This window comes from Toxotes jaculatrix, chromosome 3, assembly GCF_017976425.1.
Source record: "Toxotes jaculatrix isolate fToxJac2 chromosome 3, fToxJac2.pri, whole genome shotgun sequence".
Lineage (NCBI taxonomy): Eukaryota > Metazoa > Chordata > Actinopteri > Toxotidae > Toxotes > Toxotes jaculatrix.
Window position 1 is genome coordinate 21244177 of NC_054396.1, and position 19054 is coordinate 21263230.

The 19054-nt window shown below is 39.6% G+C and overlaps 2 protein-coding genes and 1 long non-coding RNA gene across 3 annotated transcripts; 1 reads left to right on the forward strand and 2 right to left on the reverse strand.

Moving 5' to 3' along the window:
• Positions 1-411: 411 nt before the first annotated feature.
• On the reverse strand, positions 412-12699 carry prelid3b (PRELI domain containing 3). Its single transcript, XM_041035080.1, has 6 exons — positions 12544-12699; positions 10872-11040; positions 4388-4477; positions 3637-3707; positions 3407-3509; positions 412-2731 (listed from the first exon to the last, which is right to left on the reverse strand). The coding sequence occupies exons 1-6, from the start codon at positions 12573-12575 to the stop codon at positions 2615-2617; spliced, it is 582 nt and encodes a 193-aa protein (XP_040891014.1). The 5' UTR covers positions 12576-12699; the 3' UTR covers positions 412-2614.
• A 1117-nt stretch (positions 12700-13816) lies between these two features.
• Positions 13817-17160, reverse strand: tubb1 (tubulin, beta 1 class VI). The gene is made up of 4 exons (XM_041035079.1): positions 17048-17160; positions 16051-16159; positions 15753-15863; positions 13817-15413 (listed from the first exon to the last, which is right to left on the reverse strand). Exons 1-4 carry the CDS (start codon positions 17102-17104, stop codon positions 14269-14271), a joined length of 1422 nt encoding a protein of 473 aa, XP_040891013.1. The 5' UTR covers positions 17105-17160; the 3' UTR covers positions 13817-14268.
• A 684-nt stretch (positions 17161-17844) lies between these two features.
• On the forward strand, positions 17845-18636 carry LOC121179564. Its single transcript, XR_005893877.1, has 2 exons — positions 17845-17948; positions 18064-18636. It is a non-coding gene; the product is annotated as an uncharacterized LOC121179564 (long non-coding RNA).
• The last annotated feature ends 418 nt before the right edge of the window (positions 18637-19054 follow it).

The following is a 19054-nucleotide window of genomic DNA, read 5'->3' on the forward strand; positions in this document are numbered from 1 at the left end:
ATGGGATAGGTTAATTGGCCACTCTAAATTGCCCGTAGGTGTGAGTGTGTGCGTGTGTGGCTGTCTGTCTTTGTGTGTCAGCCCTGCGATTGACTGGCGACCAGTCCAGGGTGTACCCCGCCTCTCGCCAATAGTCAGCTGGGATAGGCTCCAGCTCCCCCGCGACCCTGACGGATTAAGCGAATGAGAAGAGAATGAATGAATGAAAAAAAGTGTTTTTGTGATGACATTAAGCTCAGAGCATAGCCATTGCAGGAGGTAACTGAAAGGATACTAAACCTGAAATCTTCTATCTATAACATGCATTTTTTGAAACTGATTTATTTATTTTTTACACATGGAGAGCCAACTTGACAAATAAGACATATACCCATCGTCTACTTACACATGAAGAAAAAGGAGTGGCACAGATAATTTTAACAACTTTATTTTTAACCATTCATTCCACTTTTTTCCAGCCAATAACTTAAAAACAACAACAAAAGCAAAATATTATTAACTTTGGCCCAAAGTTTTTTTCAAGGTAAGAATCGACTTTTATTTCCTAGGTGACATTACATAAGTCTTTTTTACACTTGTCAGGATGAAACTGGAAGTCTAACATTTGGCCACAGTGTGGCAGCATGGAGCTCTTCCATTTCAAACATGCAACATCAATGCATCCTACAGAGTGACCAGTGTTTGAAGAATGCAGTTGTACTGGCCCACACCTATGTGTTTATGCACTATGAAGAGTAACTGCTTCAGTGTTTAAATTCTGATGAAATAGAGGGAAAACATATCACCATACGCTTTAGTTAACTGACTTTTGGAATGCATACATTCAGTGACTGAGCCTCCGAAAGGCAAACAAATTGCTGTTTTATCAGAATCATATGCATTGGATGTTTCAACACAGGCTATTTTGCTTCTTTAAAATGAAATAATTATTAATTTGAATAAATATCCACACCATGTTAGATACTGTATCACCCATATTGAAGGCAAATTCAAAAACAGAACATTTAATTTTCAGAATACATTTGATTTTAATTTTAACAGCAGCCAAGCCTGTTTTATTCTAAGGTATACCTAATTAGAAGAATTACTAGCAAGATCTTCTATTAAACAGGTTAAAATATTTTATTGTTTTGCCACATTCCGTAGATGGTGAGACCATTTCTTTTTCAGAGGCACCCAGACAACATGTTTAAGTTACAGTTTCTAAGCACGTGATATCACATTTCTCAATGGCAAACCCAAGCCACAACTCACTCCTTCAATACAAACTGTTTCTCTGAATAAATATTCCTGTCACAGGTTAAAAAACACACACACACATATATGTATTAATGAAACTTAAGTGTTCACTTTCACCACACTGATGTTGCTTGAAGAAAGACCTTCTCAAATGTACCATGTAACCACATTTAATCTCTCAAACAGCAATAACAAAATATTCACAAATTATCAGCTCCCTCAGCACCTGTAGCAGCTTTTCTTTGTTAAAATGTGTTATTTTATAAGTGCATATAAACGTCACTGCAAAGGTCTCAGCCTTCACACTGACAGGACATGCAGAGGGAACTCAGCTGTTACAATTGAGGAACGCTTTTCATGTGCATCAGTAAAACCGTTCGAGCTTAGAAAGCAGGTTTTTACTGCTACGCTTGTTTGTACAACAGCATTTGAGAAGGTCTTCTACATGAAGTAATCGAAGAAATAAATATGGCAAGTACCTTGATCCCTTCACTTAAATACCTTAATAACAATATTAGTTATTACTTAATAACAAAAGACTGTTTACATTCAGGCTTGTATACGAACTTTGCCTGGTACAAATTGTCTTGTTATTACTGAGGTCCCGCAAAAAAAAAGCATTGTTGAAGAGATGGTTCTTAAAAACCTGACAGTGAAATGTTTCATGAACTCTATCTCACTGTTAATGGCTGTGTTAACCCACCATTTACTATGACACCTAAAACCACCTCCATGTACCCTTGATACACTTGATACACATTGCACTTGACCCTCTTTCAGCATTGTATTCTGCCATCATTTGTCAATAGAATTATTCCTCAAAGTCACTTCCAAACTGTTTATCGCACCACATATGTTTTTCTGTCTGTGTTTTCAATAACTCTGTTATTGAAGTTATTGAAGAGTTCATGCCACTGGTATGGCATTCTGAGGTCTTATGGCAGATGGAAACACAGCTAGCAAAGAGGCTGTAAGAGGCTAGATAAAAAGCAGTGTGTCTCCTTTTGGCACTTTTCTTATGTTTCTAATTCATCCAATGCCTCTGATACATCTCTGCCAATGCTTAATGTTTCCAAAAACAGAGATAAGTGTAGTTTAATCTTGTCCCTGAGTGAGCCACCCATGTTTCCTCCCCCAAGTCTCTCATCACTGCAGTCCGGACAAGCAGCATCTCCTGAGAAACTTCACAGAATCCCTTTATGATGTACCCTGCTGTTAAAAATATATCTAATGTAGATAGTAAACTAGATGAGATGGAGGAGTTAAATAATACAAAAACCCAGAGCACCAAAACAGCACTAGAGCATCATAAAGGGAGGCTGGTTGTACTAGCGTGCAGTTTCTCTCAGACCTTGTTGGAAAATAGAGGCAGTTGTCATTTCTCAGGGAATGCAGCAGCCATCGGGGTGCGCATGGTCCCACATGCTGTGGCTGCCAGCTCCTCGATTTCTGCATTTAGCCGCCTGATCACCCACTCCATGGCTTCACGGCCCTGGTTAAGGACAAGTGTTAAAGCATTAGTCTATAGGAGGAGATGTAAAAAGAACTACATCAAGCTGGATAGACGGAAGGAAGAAGATTATATGTTGCTAATAAAAAAGAGCAGTGGTTACCAACATGGGGATTGGGACCCTTCCAAGGGGTCAAAAGATACATTTCAACGGTCACAGAACAAACAAAGGGATAAAGGAGTCAGTGTTTCAAATGAAGTATTTCTCAAACTGTGTCTGAACCCCTCTCCCCCACACCTTTCTGGTGTCGGTACTGAGGAGAATGATAACGTTTGTAACTTTCTGAACAATGGTTTAATCTTAATGATCTTGTCTCATCCCTCTCTATGATGGTAGGCTTCTCTTTTGCCTTCAGATGTGGTTGGACAACACCTCGTGTGACTAGTTTAATTTATACAACTTTTTGGGAACCACTGAAACTGCTTAAAGCAAGCACAATTTATTATATTACAGACAGTAAAAATGACAATTGGGCAAGAATATGGTCCTCCATTATATCCTGACACAGCAAATGATTACGCTTTTTTAATTGCAGGATCTAAAGAAAATTCAGTGTCGTTGTTTAGTTTAACAATTGCCATGTGTGGAACTACCTGAAATAGGCCTGACAAATGTTATGGGTCCCACTCGAGATACAGTTTTAAGGGATCACTTACCTTTCCAGCATTAGCAGAGATGGTGCTGGCCATAACTCCTTCCAAGTAACTGCTGAGACTGACTCCTTTCACAGAGATGATAGCCTCCTGAGTCAGTATTGTTCTAAAGAAGAAAGGTTTTTATCTTAAATTATGGTCAAAAGTTGCCTTTAAAAACCTAACAAGCCTGAGTCCTTAAAAATTAAGGATTTATCACTGAATTTTAAAATTCCCACAGAGTAAACACTTACTTCTCTGGATCCTCAGGGTGTGGTTTGTATGTTAACTTCTCATCCACAGACACCATGTTTGTGAAAGTGATCTATGGAGGAAATATTACAAGACAGAAATAAGTAAATGTTAAGACACATTATATAATGTCCTATATCGCGGGCCAAGGAGAACTGTCATGTAAGTAGCTAAGCACCATTATGAATGTTCACAATTGAAAACTAAGCTATCGACCTGTGTAACAAGCAGGACTTCATTCCATAAATATCTCAAGGTTTCAGACACTAAGTGTACTTTGTGTGTTCAGTCAAGTGGAAGTCACGAAAAAGTGGTTCTCGATGGGATATGGGTGTTTGTGGTTGACACAGCCAAAATAGAACATGTTTTGTAAATAGCTAAAAGAGTTTGATAAGAATATAAAGTGTAAAAAAAAAATCTCAATCTTTAATTAGTTACATCATGATGTAACTCTGGGCAGAAATAAAACTTAAAGTCTATTTCTTCCTGCCAATGTTCTGTCCTATGGTTTCCAATTTCAGCTAGTACATCAAGGTAAGATAGTGTCTTACATAGTCATGTGTATTTGATACATAGCAGGCTGACCCTGGATGAGATGAAATCCCACACTGAATTTATGTACCCATGATGAGCTACAGACCTACATTCACATTCAAGTATATTGAGCTCTCACTCTTGCTCATGGCTCAACATTTAAAAAAAAAATCTAAATTAAACTAAACAAAGGGGAGTGTTTATTTAATAAATACTCACATTTGAGGACTGAAGTTCAAAAGTTTTTCCTTTGGGATCCACAACCGAGTGTTCCTGAACATACGTATACGTTCGTGTGTTCCCAATGATCTGAAGACAAAGAAAGAGATGCACTTTACTACAAACTGAGACTAACTGCTAGAGCAGTTTGCAACTTGTTATTTGTGCAGCCTTTTTACCTTTGAAATTCTACCTTTATTGACTGATTTATTTGTCCAAAAAAATGTCAGGTTTCATAGTTCACATCTGACATTCCATACCATTTCTGGATTGGTCTCTGCTCCATTAGCATGAGCCTTGAAATGATATTGGGGTTTTAAAGTGATACGGGTGTTTTTTGTCATCATTTTTTTTATTTTTCTTGAGCTAAAAATACAGAGGTAAACTGAAGTCACAGGAAGTCGTCTTCATGACACATCCAGTTTATATGCACACACTGAGGCTCAGGAGTGATTTACTTTGGCACAATCTGATTAAGGGTTATGTTATTATGGTATCAATCACTGGGACAGTCTGTGTCATAGACTGTCCTTGGAATTAAAGGGGCTATTCATAGACACCAAAGGTCAGTGCTAAAGAACTGCAGCTGATTGGCCAATGTTTACATAGGTTAAAACAGAATAACAGGATATTATCATTCTCCAGCTTTATCTTTACTTATTCTTCAGAAAGTCAAAGAAACAGGGTAAAAGTTCAAATCTCTGTCTTGCTCTCCATTTTAGTGACCTCCAGTTTTAACTGAGCTGACACAGGGATGGAAAGTTCAATTCAATTCAATTCAATTCAATTTTATTTATATAGCGCCTTCCACAATCAAAATTGTCTCAAAGCGCTTTACAGAGACCCAGAGCCTGACCCCAGAGCAAGCACTTAAGGCGACAGTGGCAAGGAAAACTCCCTTTTAACAGGAAGAAACCTTGAGCAGAACCTGGCTCAGATGGGGGACCCTCCTGCCGATGGCCGGGCTGGGTGAAAGGAGGAAAAGGAGGAAGATAGGACAGCTAGGAATGGAGGAGAGGGGGAGAAAGACATGCAGCATAATACAGACAATGTGGGTCAGTATTTACATTACAGTTAGTGAACAGTTATTGGATAATGTGTGCTCAGCAGATTAGAATTATGAAACAGAGCACGGAGGCAAAAAGCTGTCATGACTGGTAATTATTTACATTACAGTTTGCAAAGAATATTAATCAAATATTTATCTGTAGCAGAACGGAACATTAAACATGTTAGAAATAGATCATTGTAAACAATAAACAGCAGCAGGTGGGTGGAGCCAGGACCATAGGACAAGCAGCTCCGGAGCCAGAGGTACCTGCAGAAAGGTACAGAGAAAGAGAGACCAGAGAGAAACAAGCACAGGACTACGGGACAGAGAGGACACAGAGTTAATGACATGTAATAAAGGCTAATAAATTTGAGAGTGGGTCTGAGGAGAGAAAGAGAAAGAAGAAGAAGTGCGCAGTAAATCATGGGATGTCCCCCAGCAGCCTAGGCCTATAGCAGCATAACTAGGGGATGATTCAGTTGCCTGAGCCAGCCCTACTAAGGGCTATATCCTTAACTGTAACAGTGTCTATAGAGATAATTGTGACTAACTATAAGTTTAATAAATAACTAGGACTGTAACTACAACTAATTATAAGCTTTATCAAACAAGAAGGTTTTAAGCTTCGTTTTAAAATTAGAGAGGGTGTCTGCTTCCCGAACCCAAACTGGCAGTTGGTTCCATAGGAGAGGGGCCTGATAGCTAAAGGCTCGGCCTCCCATTCTACTTTTAGAGATTTTGGGAACCATAAGCAAACCTGCATTCTGGGAACGAAGCAATCTGTTAGGATGATATGGTACTATCAGCTCTTTGAGATATGAAGGAGCCTGGCCATTGAGGGCCTTATATGTAAGGAGAAGGATTTTAAAATCAATTCTGGATTTTACAGGAAGCCAATGAAGAGAAGTTAGTACAGGAGTAATGTGATCTCTCTTGCTAATTCCAGTCAGTACTCTCGCTGCAGCATTTTGGATCAGCTGGATGCTTTTTAGAGAGTTAACTGGACATCCTGATAATAGGGAATTACAGTAGTCCAGCCTAGAAGTAACAAAAGCATGGACTAATTTTTCAGCATCACTCTGCGACAGAATGTTCCTAATCTTACTGATATTGCGCAGGTGAAAGAAGGCGGTCCTAGAGACTTGTTTTATATGTGAGTTAAAGGACAGATCCTGATCAAAAATAACTCCAAGGTTCCTCACAGTCGTACTGGAGGCTAAATTAATGCCATCCAGAGTAACTATATGATTAGATAAACTGTTTCTGAGGTGTTTGGGACCAAACAAAATAACCTCAGTTTTGTCTGAATTCAGAAGAAGAAAGTTACAGGTCATCCAGGCCTTTATGTCTTTAAGACATGCCTGAAGTATGGTTAACTGATCTGTTTCGTCTGGTTTCATAGATAAATATAGCTGGGTATCATCCGCATAGCAATGGAAATTTATTCCATGCTTCCTGATAATATTGCCTAGGGGAAGCATGTATAAGGTGAACAGTATCGGTCCAAGCACAGAACCCTGTGGAACTCCATGACTTACTCTGGTATATATGGAGGGATCATCATTAACATGAACAAACTGGTATCTATCTGATAGATATGATTTAAACCAGCCTAGTGCTGTTCCTTTAATCCCAATAACATGTTCCAATCTATCCAATAGGATATTATGATCAATGGTGTCAAATGCAGCACTAAGATCTAGCAGGACAAGTATAGAGACGAGTCCATTATCTGATGCTATAAGAAGGTCGTTGGTAACTTTCACCAGTGCTGTCTCTGTGCTATGATGAACTCTAAATCCTGACTGAAAAACTTCAAACAAACCGTTCCTATGTAGATGGTCACACAACTGAGTTGCAACAGCCTTTTCAAGAATTTTAGAATTAAAGGGGAGATTGGATATAGGTCTATAGTTTGCCAAAATGTCAGAGTCCAGAGAAGGCTTTTTAAGTAAAGGTTTGATAACTGCAACCTTAAAAGCCTGTGGGACATATCCTGTAACCAACGAGAGATTTATCTGATCTAATATGTGAGTGCCAATCAAAGGCAACACATCTTTAAGAAGTCTGGTCGGGATAGGATCCAAAAGACATGTTGATGATTTAGATTTAGAAACTATTGAAGTCAATTCAGCTAGATCTATGGGAGAGAAACAGTCTAACGACAAATCAGGACTGGCAGACATTTCTAAAGATGCTGTTCTAGACATACCTACATCATTAACAGTTGTAGGCAGGATGAGATGGATTCTGTCTCTAATGTCTACTATTTTGTTGCTAAAGAAGCTCATAAAGTCATTACTAGTGAGAGCTAGAGGGATGGATGGTACAACAGAGCTATGGCTCTTTGTCAGCCTGGCTACAGTGCTGAAAAGAAACCTAGGGTTGTTCTTGTTTTCCTCTATTAATGATGAGTAATAGGCAGTTCTTGCCTTACGAAGGGCTTTTTTATACGTTATAAAGCTGTCTTTCCAGGCTAGGCGGAATTCCTCTAAATTAGTGGATAACCATTTCCTTTCCAGCTTTCGTGATATCTGCTTTAAAGTACGTATTTGTGAATTGTACCATGGAGCTAGCTTCCTCTGATTACTGACCTTCTTTTTCAAAGGGGCAACAGAGTCAAGGGTTGAACGCAATGAAGCAGCAGTATTATCAACTAGATAGTCTATATCTGCTGGAGTAACGTTTAGGCCATTGCCCTCTGTAAGACTGGCACATGGCAGCGGAGATAATAAAGATGGAATAGCTTCCTTATATTTGATAACAGCATTATCAGACAGAAATCTACAGTAGTTAATTTTTTTCTCAGATGCTGTGCAGTTCATTATTGTAAATTCAAATGTTACTAAAGAATGATCAGATAAAACAGGGTTCTGAGGGAATACTGTCAAATATTCAGCTTCTATGCCATAGGTTAGTACAAGATCAAGGGTGTGATTAAAACAGTGAGTTGGTTTGTTAACATTTTGTAAAAAGCCAATTGAGTCTAATACTGAATAGAAAGCAGTCTTAAGGCTGTCATTGTGGGTATCGACATGAATATTAAAGTCGCCCACTATAATTACTCTATCCGTACTAAGCACTAAATCAGATAAAAATTCAGTGAATTCAGACAAAAACTCTGAGTAAGCAGCAGGTGGACGATACACCACAGCAAATAGTACTGGTTTTTCTGTCTTCCAATTTGGATGTGAGAGGCTGAGGATAAGGCTTTCAAATGTACTATATTTCGGCTTAGGTCTAGGATTAATTAATAAACTTGAGTGGTAGATTGCTGCCACTCCTCCTCCTCGGCCTGTGCCTCGAGGAATGTGATAATTAATATGACTAGCAGGGGTTGACTCATTTAGACTGACATACTCTTCCTCCTGCAGCCAGGTCTCAGTCAGACAGAATAAATCAATCTGCTGATCCATTATCAAATCATTCACTAACAGAGATTTAGACAAGAGAGATCTAATGTTTAGTAGCCCACATCTGATTGTGGTGTTTTTAGGTTCAGATGCTTTTGTAGTATACATTTTTTTGAGGTTTTTATGAGTAACACCTCTTGCATTTTTTAATTTATGCACTTTTTGTTGACGGGGAGCAGACACAGTCTCTATAGGATAAAGGGAATCGTTAGAATGGTAGGAATAATAAGAATCATGAGAATCATGGGTGGGTGACAGCTCTAGAGAAACTGCAGAGAAGCGTGTAGGACTGCAACTCTGCATCCTGGTCTCAACTCTGGGTTGTCATGACTTTGGTTTTCTAATGAAATCTGTCATATTTCTAGATATGAGAGCTGCACCATCCAAAGTTGGATGGATGCCGTCTCTCCTAATCAGACCAGGTTTTCCCCAAAAAGTTTTCCAGTTATCAATGAAGGCCACGTCGTTTGCTGGACACCACCTAGACAGCCAGCGACGGAATGAAGACATACGGCTAAACATGTCATCACTGGTCAAATCGGGCAGGGGTCCAGAGAACACTACAGAGTCCGACATTGTTTTGGCAAAGTTACACACCGACTCCACATTAATTTTAGTGACCTCCGATTGGCGTAATCGGGTGTCATTACCGCCGACGTGAATAACGATCTTACCAAATCTACGTTTATCCTTAGCCAGCAGTTTTAAATATGATTCAACGTCGCCCGCTCTGGCCCCAGGGATGCATTTAACTATGGTCGCTGGAGTCTCTAACTTCACATTTCGCAAAATGGAGCTGCCAATAACCAGAGTTTTTTCCTCAGCGGGTGCGTCGCTGATTGGGGAAAATCTGTTTGAAACATGAAGCGGTTGATGGTGAACCACGGGCCGTTGTTTCATGCTATGTTTCCTTCGGACTGCCACCCAGCCGCCCTGGCTTCCCGGCTGCTCGGGAGCTGCCGGGGAACGGCTGACAGGAGCTAACGTAGGACGGCTAGCTGTAGCTAATTTAGGCTGGTCCGCATCAGCTACAGGGGACTGACTAGCTAGCGCTGCTGCGGGGCGATTATCTATGGTGCGGAGCCGAGCCTCTACTTCCCTAAGTCTCGCCTCCAATGCTACAAAAATGCTACATTTATTACACATACCATTATCGCTAAAGGAGGCAGAGGAGTAACTAAACATCTCACACACCGTGCAAGAGAGAGGAGAGACAGCAGGAGAGACAGCAGGAGAGAGAGAAGCCATTGCTAACAGCTAAGCTAGCGGACCAGAGTTAGAGTGATTAGAGTGTAGTGTTAGATTCCGAGGGACACGTGCACCACAGATGTTTAACTAAAGCAATATACGTGTACAGGAATTCAGAGATTGACCACAGAACACGGCAAAGTTAGAGTTGATTAGTAAGCTAGGATAACACTCGTAACACCACAGTGCAGAAGCAGCAAACAGGAAGTGACACAATACGTTACCACCACGTCACCACGAAATCAGTTACGTCACATGCCGTCAAGAGTTACACCTCTGCAATGACAGAAATGGCACTACCGTGTCCTGCAGCCTACAACACGAGCCGCGGCACAAAGCCATGAACCCGCTTGGGCTCCAGTCAGCGACCAGGTCTGCTGCTGCTCATACCCCTGGACAGAAATAGCCTTGCGGGTTAAGGTCACGCTCACAAGCTTGAAAGCATTAACCTACCTCCGGCACTAAACTGACTGAAGTTATAACTGGATTCATGTGTGGCATTTAATAGTCTGACTTTTAAGCCGGTTTGTCACCACAATATATGAAAACCATGTGCTTTGTCATATATGTTATAATACTTTAACCACATTCTGATTAAATAACCTTAAATAACCTTAAAGAGAAGCATCCAGACCACGAGCACAGACTGGCCTGTCAGGTCATGTGTTTCTCCATTGAGAGTCACATGTCAGCATTTTAAGTTGCAGCAGCAAGTTTTTAACTATAATAATTATAATTAAAAAAAAAAAAAAAAAAGGATTTTGACACTCACAGATTTCACTATAGATGGAAGACCCCACTCTGTGCTGAGCAGTCTTTTACTGTGGAGGCGTCCCTGTTTGTCAATGCCTCTGTCCAAAACATCCACTCCAATCACACTGGGGTTCATGGGGTTGGGGTACTTCTGCATTGCAGCCTTGGTCACTGTCTCCCAAGGATGGCTGTTGAAGGGAAGCCATAAAACAAAACCAATTGTAACGCAGCATTAAAAATTTATACAAATACAAACATTGATTAACTGACTATATATGGTCAGTTACATCTTTGGGATTAATTGATGCTTTATTTACAATTTCAAGACAAAAGTGAAAACAAAAATACTGCTTGGAATTTCTTCTCCTCAACATAAAGGGAAATATACATTTTACTCCACTGTACTCTTACTCCACAGTTACAGTAACTAGTGTCTTTATACATTTAGATGTTACATACAAAACATATGATGACTTTTTAAAATAAGAAACCTAGTTGTGGATTATCCTATTCCACAGTATACAGTATAAAATAGTTTTTTAAATTAGCTCCACCCTGACTAACCACAACAGGAATGTATCTGTGGTAATAAACCATTAACATAACATATAATGGCATACTACTTACAGGGGCTATTTGTCTGCACAGAGTAGACAGTACACTTTGCTGACAATATTCAAGTAACAGGATCTTAACCTATGTTGGAGTATTTTTACAGTGTGGTACTGCTTCAAGAGCTGAAGTGATTAGTTGATTATTCAAAAAATAATCAGAAACTATTTCAATAATAATCCCTCAATCATTTTAGTTTTTATTTATTTATTTATTCATTCATTCATTCATTTATTTTTCAGGCAAAAAAGTGATAAGTAAGTACAAGTTTGCTGCTTATACTGGTGAGGTATCGTAGTTAAGTGAATAACTTTGGGTTTTGGACTCTTGGTCGGACAAAACAAGACATTTGCAGATGTGACCTTGAATTCTTCATTGTGACTGGCATTTTTCAGTATGTTGGTTTGACATACAACAATGATTAATCACAATGATGAAAAAAATCGTTAGCTGCAGCCCCAATTGCTAAAGTACTTTTTAGTATTTCTAGTCAAGTAAAGGATGACTGATTTAAACGAATTAACCTAATCTATGGCACTTTTTTTTTTCAAAGATTTAAACAGAGTGAACGAAGTGGAACTAAATGTTATTCTGTCTCGTTATCGGGCTATTTTAACTTTTGGAAGAGCAGCACTGATAAGTAAAATAAAGACGAGGTAAAGGCTCTTGTCTCTGGTTGCCTGAGAGACGCGCCGGCGTTGCAGAGTGACGCACACATGCGCGACACAATGTAGGGGAAAGGTCGCGCGCTGGGGGTTGGCCCTGACCGCCTGGTTACGCAATTCTAATGCGTTTTTTCAGAATTCAGACACTGACAGCCTCCCGTTCACCTCTATTATGTTCGTTCAAAAAATATGTGCGCCATAGATATTTCTGCGAGCCTTCTTACAATATGGTCTTTTTTTTTTTTTTTTTTTAAAAAGGCGTTTCTCTATTGAAGCATGTGCATGCTGTTCCCAGGATTAAATAGGAAGCCAGCCGGCGGTAATTCTTTGCCTGAGTCTGACAGTGAACCTCTGACAACCGGGCTGTATCTAACTTGGTAACACATCACCGGTATGAAAAACAGTACTACTCACTTGAAGACATGCTCCGATGTCCAGATTTTCATGGTTTCAGCGAGATGACCGGAGCTGGCGATGCCGGAGTCGACGCGTGCAGGAGCAGGTGGGCAGGCACAGTCACACTGACAGAAATCAGTGAGCCACGTTCAAAGACAACCGCAAGTCCCCTCCCACTGTACCGGAGCAGTCACATGAGCGTATTACGCATTTCCGATTGTCTGCTACAACCCGCAGGAGTTCAGTGACACTGGAAACAGCTGAATGAAAAAAAAAAGTCATTTAAAATAAAATCGATGAACGACGTAACTGAAGATAGAGAATCATGTGATTATACATCTGCACGTTAACGATAGCATGCAGTGCATTTTCTGTTCAGCGATGTAGCCCAAACTAAGGGGATATCTTCCATTTAACCTTTGATGTTACACAATCCAGCTCAGTGAGGGTTGAAAGTTGACTTGAGCAACCTTGGTAGAATGACAGTAGCCGGGTTGATGACCAGAGGTATACCAGAGTTACTTAAGTGACTTAATTTTATGCTACTTTACTACATCACTTATTTAAAACTTTATTTACAAGATACTTTCATTTCTCTTTCTCTCTCTCTCTGTGGGGCTAGTTGTAGTATTCGATTGGATATTTACATTTTATCTCTGTACTTGTTAACACTTGCCAGGAGAGAGTATAATAAATGAGGAGATTTATGACAAGAAGAGATTGTTTAATTTTAAGGGATGACAAGCTAAAAAGGCTGAGAATTGCTGCTCTTGCAAATTCTGTCTGTTAAGTGAGTACCTGTTGTCCTTATCTGGTAAAATTTAGTTTTCTTGTTTTTTTTTGTTTTGTTTTTTTTTCTTTTTTCTTTTTGTTCTTGACCCCACTTCTATCTTGAAACTTTAAGCACTTTAAGTACATCTTGTTCTCTGTGTGCAGTGCTGCTTTCATCACGGTAACCTAATTCCCATGTGGCTTACATTTGAGTCTGGTTGACTTTAGTACAGCACTTCAGGGACATTTCCACGTCGTCTGTGCTTATCTTAGAGTGCAGACGCTCTGGCCAAGTTATGTGTAATCTCTATGTACCAGACTTGTACCAGTGGGAGGAAACTGTGTGACAGCCAAGAATGGTATCATTGTCAAAGTGCTGTCAGAGCACTGTCCATCACTACAGAATTTAGTTAGGTTCACTTTAACTTCAAAATGATGAAACTAAAAGAAACAAGTACATATTTTGTTAGTTTTTTTGTGTTGTAAAGAATGTATTCTCACCTGTTAGAAACCATTATTCTTTGGTTTTACTGTTTTTAATTGCCATCATAACTTAGATACAAAACACTCAATGCTATATTTACTGTAGGTCTGAAAAAAGAACTGGACAGACAGTTTCATTTTCATGGCTGTGGATTATGCAGTGCAGGCATAACATAAAATCTTCCAAATATAAATGCAAAAATAATTTTCCCATGATTTTTAAATATTTACTATAAAAGAAAAAAAAAACTTCAATCCTCAAAAACAAACATGCAAGCATAGAAATCATTCGAACAATTCATAAGAGACAATAAGCACTATTTTGTAAATATGACAGCACATTTTAACAAATAAACACTATTTCAATCAACTACAGACATGAATTAAACTACAAAACAGGAGTTCCTTTTCAGACAATCACACATACGTTTTTTACATCCTTGCCATGAGGTGTCAGACCTACACACCACACTTTATGCTCCCTGTCGTCTACTCATCTACAGATTCTTTGATTGTTTCCGTCACTGTTTCCAGTTTAACTTCCGTGCGAGACTGAACCTTTGTTGTTGCTGCTGACGAAGGACCCTCCTCTTCTTCATCCTCTGCTTCCCAGTCTAGATCAGCAGTGGCATCTTGATACTGCTGGTACTCTGACACCAGGTCGTTGAGGTTGCTCTCTGCCTCCGTGAACTCCATTTCATCCATACCTTCCCCTGTGTACCAGTGAAGAAAGGCTTTCCGTCTGAACATCAGGGAGAACTGCTCACCCACACGGCGGAATATCTCTTGAATGGCTGTGTTGTTGCCGATGAAGGTGGAGGCCATTTTGAGGCCTCGGGGTGGGATGTCACACACGGCAACCTTGACATTGTGGGGGATCCAATCCACGAAGTAGTTGCTGTTTTTCTGCTGGATTGCAAGCATTTGTTCATCTACCTCTCTGGTGGACATCCTGCCACGAAACACACCTGCAACTGTGAGGTAGCGCCCTCGCCTTGGGTCGCACGCCGTCATCATGTTGCGGGCATCGAACATCTGCTGGGTGAGCTCAGGCACTGTAAGGGCTCTATACTGTTGGCTGCCACGGGCCGTCAAGGGGGCAAAGCCTGGCATGAAGAAGTGGAGGCGAGGGAAAGGCACCATGTTGACAGCTAACTTCCTCAGGTCTGCGTTGAGCTGACCGGGGAATCTCAGGGAGGTCGTAACTCCGCTCATTGTCATGGAGACCAAGTGATTGAGGTCCCCGTAAGTCGGTGTGGTCAGTTTCAGTGTGCGGAAACAGATGTCGTAGAGGGCCTCGTTGTCGATGCAGAAGGTCTCGTCTGTGTTCTCCAGGAGTTGGTGGACCGACAGGGTGGCGTTGTACGGCTCTACCACTGTATCAGACACTTTAGGAGAGGGCATGATACTGAAGCTATTCATGATGCGGTCGGGGTACTCCTCTCGGATCTTGTTGATGATGAGGGTTCCCATACCGGAGCCTGTACCACCCCCCAGTGAGTGAACCAGCTGGAAGCCCTGCAGGCAATCACAGCTTTCACTCTCGTTCCTCACTCTGTCAATCACCTGCTCCACCAGCTCCGCTCCCTCTGTGTAGTGGCCCTTCGCCCAGTTATTCCCAGCTCCTGAGTTCCCTGCGACACCAAAATAAAGGTGTGTCAGTTCATCTAATTCTGTCACTTCTCATTAGAATTAGTTTAGGGGAAAACATACACATGAAACATGAAAACGTAAAATGTAAAAATGTATAAAACACAATAGATATGCCACTTATTTATAGATTTTCACCCAATGATACTACTCAAATGCATGATTTGCCATTTAGGATGCATTTGTATTTAGATCACTGAGTAGCAGTATTAGTTGTATGTTTCCTTTGTAAAAAAAAAAAAAGATCTTAATTTAACCACTTAAAGGCAAGAGAATCTCAGGAGGAGTTCCCTCTAGGATGACTATTATGTTTTTCATCTCACCATGGATGAAATTGTCTGGCCTGAAAAGGGCCCCAAAACGGCTTCCTCTTACACTGTCCATGGTCCCGGGCTCCAGGTCAACAAGCAGGGCTCTGGGCACATATTTTCCACCTGGAGAAACAATAGAGATCATTACCACTATAGCCAGAAATGAGACCTAAATATTTCCCTCACTGTTCAAGTTCAAGAACTTAAAAAAAAAAAGATTAATTTGCAAACAGCTTTTGAAGCAAAACTAATTAAAAAGAAATGATTAGCTGTAAAAAGAGCATGTTGTGGTCAATATATCTTCTTTTACCATGTGCCTCATTGAAGTAGACGTTGAGCCTCTCCAGTTGGAGGTTGTTGTCTCCCTCATAGATGCCTGTTGCATTGATCCCATGTTCTTCACTGATCACTTCCCAAAACTTGAAAGGCAAAGTCACACAAAAATATTTTTACTGTGATGATAATGCAGTGTATTTTATCTTCTGAAATGTGTAACCGACATTACTTGTAGAAAAACCTTTTTAAAGTTTAGATCTGACATGTATCTTCTGCTACTTTATACCTTTCACCTTTTACTTTTCAATCTATTCATATCTTGAGATTTCTTATGCAGCTGTGTGGAAGTATCTGATAAATTTATCTCTCCATTCAGTGTATGACTGGCAAATATATTCTTACACTGTCTCTTTTCCAGCTGGATATATGTTAAAATGCATTGCGGGATATTAATCTCTGAGTTGTAACACAGAGTTAGCTATGTGGCTCCTCACAATCACTGATGTACACAACAAAATGATATTAAACCTTAAAGGAATAATATTTGATATTGATTATTAATTATCAGACTACCCAGTACAATCTCATTAGAATGCATATTATTTTAGCTTTAGCTGTATTATCTTGTAGCTTCTCTCTCTTGTTTTGTGGTAGCCATGATAAAAAAAAAGTCCCGCCCATGCTGGTCTGTCTTTGGCCCTTATCTTTTCCCCTAAATGCTTGACAGGGAACACCCAGTGTCACTCACAACTGTTGTTGGCAACATTCAAAGGACCAGTAAATGTCACAATTTGCATCATAATTAACTGAAAAATGTTACATGTAATTTTTTAAAAATCTAATTTTCACTTAAAATACATATTTAAGTTAAATATTTTTTTTATCTCAGCCAGTGTGGCAAAACAGTGACTTTAGTTTCATCCAGTTGTTATGCTTTTAGTAGAACATATCAGAGTCTCAACAATTTCAACAAAGTCGGACCTAATGCATTTTATAATTTTAACCGTGGAGAGAGAATTTTATTCTGTTACCTTTGAGCCGATCTGGTTGCCACATTGTCCAATTTGCAGATGTACAATTTCACGCATGATGGTTGGGCTACAGTACAAAGAGCAGCTGGGGGTCTCTGATAGGACACAGTCTACAACCGGGCTTTTATACAGTACCAGAAATGATGTCATCAAGGGAGTCACCCCAGTTATAGTCAATGAAGGGCCCATAATATGCCATATTATGTATATTAATCATAAGTATGAATACATATGAGTTTAATTTAGTTTGGTAGGTTCATTATATTGTACAATACCATATGTTGTGTATGTATCATTTTATCTGCACATTATATATCATGTAAAAATACAATAGAATAAACATTTTGGTAACACTTTACAATAACGATCCTTATAAGACATTTATAAACTATTAGTAGATAGTAGATAGTTAACTAATCATGAACAAAACACATATACATTTGTAAATATTATAAAACCATTTATAACTAAAGTTGAATATTTATATATGATTTAGATATTATGAAAAACGCTTTGTCAACATTGTACATTATTTATTCATCATCAACTAATTTTCAATATGATCAATCTTATTAGTAAATTGTTGGTGAAATAGTGTAGATGGGTTAAAAAGCTCACTGTACCACCATTTGTTTATTCATGTTTAACAGATGATGTTAGGAGGCAGCTCTGCTGCCTCTGGGGTTTTGTTGCTTTTCCTTTTCTGTCTCTCTGTGTGCATGTGTGGGTGTGGGTGTGTTCCACTTTGTGGATTCCTGGGAGGCTCCTCCCTTCTCCCTCCTCCTGCTCTGATTAATTGCGCACACCTGTGCGCAATCTGGGCGGAATCAGTCACCTGGGAAAGTATAAGAGGCTCGGCGTTCCTGTCCCTCCTCGCCAGATCGTACCGTCATCTTCCGTGGTGACTAGTTTCTGAGCTTATTCTCCTCGTGTACATTATCCTATGGAATTACTTACCTTTTTGTCCTGTGCTCACCTGCCCCTCACTAACCAGCGTGCTCTCTCTCCTCCCGCAGACTCCTTCGGTTCTACCTCCACCGTTCCATTCATCGCCGCTCCAGCCGTCTCTGCCTCGCCGCCCAGGAATCACTCCACTGTCCTGTCTTTTTCTTTGTTTCTTTTGTTTCCGTGAACTGGTTAAAAACTGGTTAAGCCGCCTATCACCTCTCCTGTCTGCTTTTGAGTCCAGGTCTGTATTATATACTACTATAACAGATGATTTGTTAGGCATTCATAAAAAAAAAATATAGAAATCATTTGCAGATGTTATGTCCCTTAATCTAAAGTGAAGACTATTCATTATTTACAAATGTCTGTTAATCTTTATAAATGATTTGTGAACCTTTTACTTACCTCTTATGAACAATCTGGCTTTAATAAATACAGATATGAAGCAATTACTAACTTGTCCTTTCATGTTGAAACAAATGATCTGTTAGACATTCATAAAACGTATATAAATCAGTTGCAGATGTTCTTATGTCCCCTAATCTAAAGTGAACCATATTCATCATTAACAAATATCTAATAATGCTTGCTAAAGATTTGTAGACTTTTTTTTTATCACATGTAATAAATGTTGTTGACAACTTTGGGATCCATCCTTCCTTGTGACATCAAACAGTGACAGAATTAGGAGTACAGAGTATAAGAGTATAAAACATTTTATTAAAACAAACAGCAACCGATGTGCAATGAAACAACATATAGCAACAACATTGAAGTGCTTTTCAACAGCCCTCACATTCAAAACACTTAATACAGATTAAAAATTGTTTGCTCTGCCAACAGGGCCTCCTTCGCTTTAGTCAACTCCTATTTTTTAGGATTGTGCATCATCTTTTTTTCTTGGTCTGGGTGCACAATTTCTTGGCCGGCAGCACAGCTGTGGGGGACGGTGGCATTAGGATACCTGAAACCACACAGAAAGGACCAGTGGCAGCTAGTTAACCAAAAGTGATTGTTACTATAAAATATAGTGTGTTATAACTTGGGATGGGAATTGGT